General features: G+C 49.0%; 1 protein-coding gene across 11 annotated transcripts in view; it reads right to left on the minus strand.

Moving 5' to 3' along the window:
- The window catches only part of ITPR1 (inositol 1,4,5-trisphosphate receptor type 1), a 320,128-nt gene that overhangs the window by 65,204 nt on the left and 244,522 nt on the right, over nucleotides 1-10,402 (minus strand). For all 11 annotated transcript variants that reach the window (XM_049693591.1, XM_033437203.2, XM_033437207.2 and 8 more), the window contains 2 exons: nucleotides 7,194-7,374; nucleotides 5,449-5,702 (listed from right to left, as the gene is read on the minus strand). In XM_049693591.1, the coding sequence (XP_049549548.1) occupies nucleotides 5,449-5,702; nucleotides 7,194-7,374 (435 nt within the window). The remainder of the gene's footprint in view (nucleotides 1-5,448; nucleotides 5,703-7,193; nucleotides 7,375-10,402) is intronic.

Genomic DNA, 10,402 nt, shown 5'->3' on the forward strand with positions numbered 1-10,402 from the left:
TACTGGATGTCTGCTACAGCACTGTTTGAGATAGAGGGGAACTGGAAACAAGCTAAACGCCCGTCAGTTGGGAAGTAAACTAATGATAGTGTATCAACATCATTTAATATCGCAAGTTGGAAACACTGAGGTAGGTCCATACGTGCCAATATGGAAAGATCTCTAGGACATACTGTTAAGTTAAACGAACAAAAAGGCAAATAGCAGATTAATATGTATCCAATGCTTCCATCCAAATATACAGAAAAAGGACAGGAAGGATACAGCCCTAACCAACAGCAGTTCTCTCTGTGTAGAGACGTGGGAATGGGTAGAGGGACTGTTTTCTTAAACCCAACACTTATTTTCATTTAAACCTTCATAGAATATATTCATGTATTCCTTGTGTAATTAAAACATCCATAAATGCCCAGATTAAAAGCTGGTAATCAAGTTTATGCTCGACTCATCCTCTAGGTAACCCCCCCTCACCCCCACCCCAAGTTAACCTCAGGGCCTTCTGCGCAAGCCTTCCTGACTAGTCTAGAAATTGCACAGTCATTCAGGTCCAGGTGGAGGAAGGACAGGTAATTTGAGACCATGTGGGCTTTCGTAAGGTGACTATTTTTCTAAGGGTCACAGGAAGCCAGAGGAGGGTTCTGCAGCCATTTCTCGCCCCAGCCCCTCGGGGAAGATCCTACCTGTTCGAGGGCCTGGCTGAACCCCTCAGCATGCAGTGGTGGAGTGAAGGAGTATTCAGGGAGAGGGCAGGAGACGGCCAGGCGAACCTAGGCTCAAATTCACAGCATGGCTCTCGAGGCCCCTTTGCCTCTGCAACTCCTGTGTCATCATTCCTGCCACGCCCTGCCCCTCCCCACCTCTGCTCAGGGATGTGGCCACTCCCATCATGCCCCTTTCTGTTCACGGACATCATCTCTCCCACCATGCTCCTCTGTCTGGCAGCAATGAACTTCTTCCTGCTCTTTAAGCACCCTCCATTCTCTCACCTCCTGGGCTTCAGCCCCACTATTCCCTCTGCCTGTCACTCCCCCCCATCCCTGTCTCCACCCTGATTAACTCCTCTTCCTTCAGGATGGCATCTCAAGTCACTTCTTTCAGGAAGCCCTCCATCCTGACTCCAGTGAGATTGGGGCACCAGCACTGGTGACCGACAACTGGCCCAGGGACTGGCTCGTGCCATGGGCTTCGTAAACACTGGCTGAAGTATCTGGATTAAGTTGGATGAAGGAAAGGGGACTTGGGAACTCGTCAAGGCCAGCAGATGACATGTTGCAGACTCCCCAGGAAGGACGGTGGGCTGCCCTTTCTTGAAAGCCTCTCCCATTTCTCATGGCCTTTGCAGAATGTCCAGCCAGAATTTCTCCTTCCTAACTCAGTTCCATTTTCTCTTGTTCTCTACCAAAACAGAGGCGTGCCACTCGCTAAAGGCCCATGGGAACTCTTTCTATGCTCGAGGAATAGAGCTCACCCATAGCACATACCACCTACCCCACCTTGTCCAGACTAGAGAAGTCCTGTTCTTTTTGTCGTCTTCCTTGGAGGGCCAGGGACCAAGTCAAGATGGGTAGACGAAGGAGATCAAAGACTTCTTAAACAGACTGCAGTGGAGTCTGTGCTTAAACAGACTGCAGTGGAGAAAGAGCAAGACCTGTATTCCTTAACCCAGGTGAAAGGCAAAGCCAGCCTCTCAGGGGAAGGTTCAAAAGCATACGGAAAATGGTTCAAAAACAGTCCTTCCCATCACGTGTCTCGCTACTGTGAACAAAGCTTGCTTAAGGCAGCAACTGCCCATTCGGCAAAGTCAAACTCAGTGGCTTTATCGCTACTGCATTTACCAACAGGAAAGTTAAGGTTCTAAATATGACAAGAAACTCCGGGCAACTTCAAAGGGCCAGAGTCCCTCTCTCTCTGGGCTCATCTGCACTTCCTTATACCAGGGAGCTGATAATCCTCTCCTCGCGAGAATGTCTTCTCCCTCGGAATCCACGAGGAAACCCTGACCCAGAGATCCATCATCGGTTCCAGAAAACTGCCAAGAGGGTGGCAGGCAGAGTAGTTGAATCCCACCTAAAACCATCATTGTGAGAACTGGATTCCTACAAATACCATCGTATCAGAGCAATGTTATTACCACCTCCGTGTGCCTGGTTTAGTGGGAGTCTGTAGATGGGTGCAGCCCTCATCCTTGTGAACCACTGGTCCAGATCACTGGTTTTCCAGCCACTCCCTGCAAAACCCTGGAGGAGCCCAGGAATGCCCCAGCTCTCAGGGCTCTTGCAGGTGAGGGAGGAAAGCAAAGTTCTGACACTCTGTCGTTTCTACTCTGAACAAAGCAGCTTTGTTCTCATCTCCCTTACCACGTACGTTTCTGCCTAAGATGTTCAAACGGAGGATTCTGCAGCCCCAAGCAGTTAACACCACTGGCGTTATAGAACCTTCAAAGGTTAAGTTGCTAAGCTTTAAATGTATATATATTGAAATATACTGTACACTCCCTCTCCCTCCGATACCACTGTTTCTGGCAGAGTGGCATATTAGAGAATGTTGTTTTGGAAGGACTCATTAAAAGGGGCTTCTGCCCATGGAGTTCTTAGGGAATTCGTTCAAAGCAGAGTTTTGCAAAGAGCTAAGGTACAAAACAAAAACTGTGAAGACTTCCCCAAAGGAAGTGGTGAATTCGTACCATGGGAGCCTCCCTCTGCTTTCCCAGTGGAGGCTGGGTGTGCTGTGAAGACGGCAGGTCAAGGGGGCGGAGGGAAGGTAGAACAGGTCCACAAAACCAGAGCCACGCCCGGGACACAAGCACACCAGGACCGCCCCTCTGACATTCACAGATGGACTCGACTCAAGGTAGCCTTGTGTTTTGTTGGCTCAGAACTCAGCAGACATCAGCTCCTCTGGGAAGCCTTCCTGGACCCAGTTTACTACTGTGTTGGTTCTCTTGCTCTGAACCCACAAAACCCCTAAGATGACACAACTGTAGCACTTATCACCCTGCACGGCAGCCTCCCGCTTGCCGAGTGGCTCCTGTCCTAGATGCGCAGCTCCGTGAGGGGAAGGTCGGGGGCGGGGGGGCGGTCTCCATCACCCCCAGGGCAGGGCACAGAGCAGGGCACTCGCCGAGATGAGGAGATCAACACACGTATGCATAGTCTCCACCTACTCTTCCTTTGGAGCCCGAGGTTGGTGGAAACCAGTAACACTGGTATAGGGGAACGATACAGGGCACTGGCCACCAAGTTCAGCCTAGAAATCGCCCCAGCAGCAGGGTAGGGCCCCCATCCACAAAGACACCGCAGTCGAGCTGTAGGCTTTGTTTCCTTACTGGTGGGACAGCGTGCTTTCCCAGGGCATCGCTCACACTCCCTCGGCCTGTCTCCCCGGTGATGAACGGTGTAGATACGGTTAGGTGGAGCAGACACAGTCCGCCTCCAGACAAACGCCAGCCAACGAGCCAGTAACCGGACCCCGGCCCTTTGGGTCATGAGGGCCTTGTCCACCCACTGATCTTGGCATCCACGCAAGTCAGGCCAGTGCATCAGGGGCCGACGTGTTCTATGTCCAAAGCAGGAATGTTTGAGCAACAGGCAAGAAAAACAGACTCACAGCCAAGATCCCACACTCAGACGTGGTCAGGGATGAAGCTGGAATGTCAGTGGAGGGAAGGAGTGGGCAGCAAAGCAGAGAACGAGTCCCTGCGTGGCTGACAGTGGAGCTGATGGAAATCCGTTCATTTTGAAATACGTGGCTGGTTGATGACCTTGGATCTAAATGCTATTTTTTTTAAAAATTTCATTTCATTTTTTATTTTTTTGGCCGTGCCACGCGGCACGTGGGATCTTAGTTCCCTGACCAGGGGTGGAACCCGTGCCCCCTGCAGTGGAAGCGCGGAGTCTTATCCACTGGACCGCCAGGGAAGTCCCTCGATGCTTTTTCAAAGCCCAGGCTCTTCGGACCCATTTGATTGAAAACAAAAATCAGCACAGTAAGTACTCATACTGCAGACTTCACCCACTTCCATTAAATGGTTCTGTCTTTCTGCTTCACAATATAATTTCTTACTCAACTTATCCAGGCAGAGATTCTGCAGCAGATTTGAAGTGTTAGCGATCTCTGGTGGCACCGAATGGTCTGGCCACAGCTGACACGTGAAAGGCCATCAAATCACCTGGTGGGTAAACTCAGTTGTGCAAATATTTCAAGGCTGCACCTTCCCCTTGTGGTGTTCGGATTAGAATTATTTTCTATTTCAATTTCTATTTTCTATTCAGATAAAGCTACCCCCACCAATTTATTTATTTTAGGAGAAAACATTCTACCTTAGAGGAGTTCAGACACGCTTTTCCTGTTCATCCTCATCTGTTTTATGCAGAGAGGGGTGTTTTCCCCAAGAGTCAGAAGCAAAACTAGGAGAAGGCCAAGGCCCCGGTGCTCTAGCATGTTTCTCCTGGGCAGAGACAGCTTCCACAGATCTGTGTCCACTCAGAACAAAGGGGGTATCTCGGGAACCCATCCTTGGCCCTTCCTGAAAAGCCTTTGCTGTTGGGGAAACTCTGCAAGGAAGGAAACGCCCTCTGTCTTAATGCGGTGGTTGACAGCACAGCCTCTACCCACCAGACTGCCTGGGTTCAGTTCCAAGCTCTGTACTCCCTAACTGGGTCTTGTGCATCTTGGTTTCCTCATCTATAAAACAAGTGTTATAATACAGGCAACACTTAGCATCCAGGATCATCTAAGTGCCCAATAAACCTGGCCATTGTTATTATCCCACGACAAAACAAAAAGTGAACAAAGGATTTCTGGAATAATCAGTTCAACAAATATTTTTGAACATTTGTGTAAAACACCAGAAAGCCACTTCATTCAACCAAGAAATATTTGATTAGAACATTCTAAGTACCAGATTCTGTTAAGTCTAGTATATTTAATCATCCACCCCTCCAGCCATTCAAGTTTTACCTGTACACCTATGTATCAAACGGTGGCAAGCTACCAGATGCACACACACACACAGGCACATACACACACACAGAGGCACATACACACACACAGAGGCACATACACACACACAGAGGCACATTCACACACACAGGCACATACACACACACACACAGAGGCACGTACACACACACACAGGCACATACACACACACACAGGCACATACACACAGAGGCACATACACACACACACACAGGCACATACACACATATAACAAACACATGTGGAGCAGGTGGCAACTACACTGCTGAGCATGAGATCTGGTCCCTGTCCCTGTGGAGACAGTGGGGACGACAAGACAGAGAAACACTTCTAGTGCCCAGACATCGAGAACCATACAGGGTCCTCAGCTCGAAGAGATGGGCTGAAAGGAGAGGAGCTGAGATGTCACAGTAAGCGGCGGTAGCTGTGAGGACCTGGGACCCCCCCCCACTGCCCCCCGGCCCTCACCTGTAGGTCCCGGTTGTGGTTTTCGCACAGGAGCTGCAGGAAGCGGAGGATGGGCTGCATGATGGTGATGACGGCGCTCATCTCCAGGTCATCCTTGGTCTTGTCTGCTGTGGCCTGGGCGCCCTCCCCTGACTGGTAGTGATCGTCGGGGTCGGCCTCCCTTCTGAAGGTGGTGAAGGCTTTCCTGGTGGCGGCAGAGGCCTCCACAAGCTGATCCCGGGCCTCTTCCGTTATCTGTGTCGTGGGCTCTTTGGCTAGAACGCAAATGTACGATGGTCAATGCTGCCGAATCCCAGGAACACTATTCACCACGCCAGACGACGTGCAGAGACCTAAGTTCTGGAATTCACCCGACAGTCTCTCAAGGTTGGCAAAACGCTCCGGGAAGCCACCATCTTCTCTCACCTCTTAGGATTAAAAGTAAGTTGAGCCCTTCCAGCTTGCTGGGGGCTCTAACACGTCACCTACACTTGCTCTGTGGTTCAGAGGAAAAGCAGTAGAGGTTCTGTCAACCTCATACATCTATGACTCTGGGCCTCAGCTTCCTCATCTATAAAATGGGGAGAACATCAGTGAAGTCTTCCTCTAGAATGTTCCTGAGACACTCAACATAAGCTAAGCAAACTGTAATTACTGTTCTTATACAACAATTGATGGAGCCCTTTACTAAGCCCCAAGGCACCGTGATTAAGCACCTCATGTTTATTACCTCATCGAATCTTCAGAGTAACCCTGTAAGGTAACCAGGCACTAGAGTTAGAAACATTAGACGCTGTAGCCAGACTCCCTGGCTTCAAATCCTGGCTCTAGTACTTACTAGCTCCATATCCTACAAGTTAATTACCATCCCTATGCCTCAGTTTCCTCATCTGCAAAATGGGGATAATGATTTTATCGATTTTACAATGTCCACTTGACTTCTAAATGAAGTCACACATGTAAAGGACTTTGGACAGTGCCTGGTTCATAGAAAGTCCTCAGTAAATGTTAGCCTTTCTTCTTTTTCTTCTCCTTATCCCCATTCTAGACCAGTGGTGATCAACTAGGGATGATTTTGACCCCATCTCCACCCAGGGGGCGACAGGCAATGTCTGGGGAGATTTCAAGTTGGGGGTGGGCTACTGGTATCTACTGGGTCGAGGCCATATATGCTGCTAAACAGCCTGCAATGCACAGGGCAGCCCCGATAGCAACGGATTCTCCAGACGTCCCATGTGCTGTGGCTGAGAAACTCAGCTCTAGACTTAAAAAAACGAGACTCAGACCTATTCAAGGCCATTTGACTCCAACACTTTTGGGTCTACCCACTCCCCAGTATAACTCCTCTTCAAAGGGGATAATGGATAAAAAGCTTTATGAACTTTCAAATATTTCAGAAAACAAGGGAGGATTAGCTGACAAAAGACGACAGCCAATTTAAAAGTGCGTATTCCACAACTTTCTCTAACATTAAATGGAAATTACAGGAAAAGATTATTAATGGATTTCCTGCCAATAAAACCCTCAGTGTGACAAAGAAGAATGTACGTTAGTTTATTAAACAAGAGGAGCCTCCAAAGCAGCAGGAATTCAGTTCAGGTTACACGGGAAGAATTCTATCACAACCAGATTGGTTTTCTTCTTCTGAAAGCCCCAGTCAGAAAGTTTGGAGCCTAGAAGTCGTGTAAAAACTAAAGGAAAACCAGGGATTCCTCCCATGTTTACAATCCAGCTGACTGAAGAGCTGCATGCAGGGGAGCATTTACCTTTTTTCCGTGACGGGGCATCCCTGTCTACCTCATCATCTTTCTTTTTATTTCCCAAGTCACTGGTGTTCACGGTCACTGTTGCCTTGATTTCTTGCTGGGCCACCTTCATCCGGTCATAGAAGACCTTGAAGAATTTCTCCGACTTCTTATCTTCTGTCAACCGGCAGAAAAAGGAGTGCTGCCAAGGAAAACCCACAGCTTTTTCAACACTGGGACACACCAGTTACTGAATCCCACTCAGGACACCAAAACCTCGTGGAGATCAGAGCCAGACACAAAACCTCAAAAATGGTCTAACTTTGGACCAGGGTTAAACACCGTTCAATGCACTGTCATCCTCTGGCTTCCACAGCCTGAGGTTTTCTACACAGAGCCTTTAAAGCAAACCGCCAGTCCTTGGCTGAATCAGTCATATAGGCTTGGGAAGCATGCTAAGGGGTGGTGGGCAGATTTCAGCCAACGAAGCACAACCCCCCACACACATATACATCAACTCCATGAACAATGGAAACAGAATGTATTTTTGGCGATTGTTGCAGGGCCAGTCATGTGTTTAAGGACTTCTGCGAGCCCCCCTCTTTGCAAAGCCTTGTGAATATATACAGATGAGTAAGACGTGCTACCTGCCCCTACAGGGCTCCACACCAGAAGCATGACACGCCCATGAGGAGGGCTTCAATGTGTAAAACATGCTGCAGAAGCTACACAGACAATTATATTATGGAAGCTCAGAGGTGGCAAGGATGACATTGGGCTGGAGTGATCCCACAATCGTCGTGAAAAAAGTGATTTTCGAATCAGGTTTTAAAGGGCAGGTAAAGGGTGGTTAGATGAAAAAGCTAACAATGAACAGGTAGCTCGCCTCTTGAGTACACATTTGTTTTTTGGACCCACTGCAAGCAATAGTATACATTGTTGATATAAAAACACAATATGGTATCTCAACCTCATTTGTGAGCACTCTCTTTCCACCCCTTTGCAGATACCACGCTGTTGTGAATTATTTACATAAAAATACAATACGGTCAGTTTCCAGAGGAATAAAACAAAGCTCCAAACAATATATTTGCTTCTCGCAGTGGGCGCTTTCTGCCAATTTCATATCCTCCCCCATTTGGAAAGATGGTACTTCCCTACAGAAGGTGACCCTAGGCTTGCAATCCCAGAGAAAAGCAACATCTTGCCAGCCTCATGAAGCCCCTTAACTGCTCCATCTCTCACCCCCCCACACCCAGTGCTGGATTCAGCGCCTGCCCCCGCCCCGAGAGCCACCATGTTTCCATCTGCCAACACGCAACTTCAGTCACTGTGACCCTTCTTCTAGCCGCTAGCCCATATGCTGCCCTGACAAATGTCTGCCTCATCTGCCCACCAAGCTCTTCTTGATCGTGCCCTTTGTTTTCCCTCTCCCTGTTCTTCTTTAGCTCTGGCTGTTTCTTACATACAGCACAGGATCCAGCCTTCCTACTTGTGCTCTCTGGTTCTGTCTTTTCTCTTCCAGCCACTCCCAAATGCCAGTTTACAAGTCACTGCCTGCCTCCATCCTGTGTGTCACTGAATCCTCCAACACTCCCACTCTGGGAACCAAGCTTGAGCCTTCAGTGTGCTCCACTGCCCTTTGCTTCCCTCTGGTTTTTTTAGGCTTCTAGTTCGTCCATCCATTCAACCGGCATTCCGTTTGTCCATCCGCCCATCCACTATTTACTGTGCGCCTGCCATGAGTCAGGGATTACGCCCATTATAGGAGACACAATGCTCAGCAAAACGAGGGCTGCGCCCCATGAAACTGGCGGCTTGGTAGGAAAAAGACACAGTCATTCAATAGTCACGCTAATGACTTTCACTAAAGTAGCCTTTTAACCACTGAGTTCACAGAGTGCTGGCAAACAGCAGCAGACACTCAGCGCCACTGCCCGGTTCCTCCTGGCTCTTCCCATGGCTGGGTTCCCTCATCTGTCAGTCACAGCATTAACATCACCTCCTCCAGAGAACCACCCCTGACCATCCTACTAACAGCAGCCACGCCAGCTATTTATCCTCACACGCTCTATTTTATTCTTCATAGCAACTGGCCCCTGAAACGACACCTGTATTTACTGTTCACCTACTTAACTGTCTGTCTTGGGCAGAGTGTAAGCTCTAAGAGGGCAGGAGCCTCGCCCACATGGCTCACAGCGGTCGTCAGAACACCCAGAAGAGGCCCAGCACATACAAGGCGCTCTGTAATGATTTGATGAAAGAATGAATACAACTCGACACTTCATGGTTCCTCTTGACTCGCTACACCCACCCCCCATCAGATCCGGCCACGGGAGAAACAAATTCCCACCACACTGTAGATTCTTATTTCTCATATCCTCTAATGTGAGAAACCAAGTTCCAATTGTCCACTTCTTTGAGGGCCAGCGCTTCCGCAGACAAACAAGAGGAGGTGTGCGGGGGACGAAGACCTCAACCTAGAGCCACCCAAATACAGTGATTCCATTTTCCACCAAGAGGCGTCACACAGCATCTCACCCACATGGGGTCAGGAGGGGACTGCACAAGGAGGCGGCTGCTCGGGGCAATGAACTTCAGTTGCTGCCCCTTAAGTCTTCTCATGGCATGGAGGCAACTGAAAAAGCATCCTTGGACACTCCGGTCATTCAAGAAAACAAGTGCACTTTAATAAGTAAATAAATAAAGAGCCAAAGCCTGCCATGTGTCATCGGGAAGAGCGCAAGAGTACACACCCATCACCTGCTACAAATGCACTGCTTCAGGTCTAGCTGGTTAGCCCAGCCTATGTCACCTGACAGGGTCAGGGCGAGGACACCTCTTATAAAACGAGGGAAAGGCAAGGCACTGAGGATTACAGGCTTCTACATACATTTCTGCGATGGCCAGTATATTTATTTTGCACTGTTTATAACAGTCCCCATCCCTCAAGGATTTGAAGCTGCTTTATAAACAGAACGTGGTCAATAAAACGATAGAGTGGACAGCGGGGTACGGTGACATGAGTAAGCACAGAAAAGCGACATCAAGCAAGGATGGGGGCTGGAGGATGGGAGAGGTGATTCCGGGAGTCTTGGGCTCGGCTCCGAGGCACCTGGCCACCCCGCTGAAATGAGAGGCCAACTCCATCACACCTCTTAGTAAGAAGCAAGAGGAGAGATACCACCAGTGCTTCGAAGCAAGGAAACATCTCTTCACGGAGGGGTTAG

The sequence above is a fragment of the Orcinus orca genome, chromosome 10 (assembly GCF_937001465.1).
Source record: "Orcinus orca chromosome 10, mOrcOrc1.1, whole genome shotgun sequence".
In the NCBI taxonomy this organism is placed as follows: Eukaryota; Metazoa; Chordata; class Mammalia; order Artiodactyla; family Delphinidae; genus Orcinus; species Orcinus orca.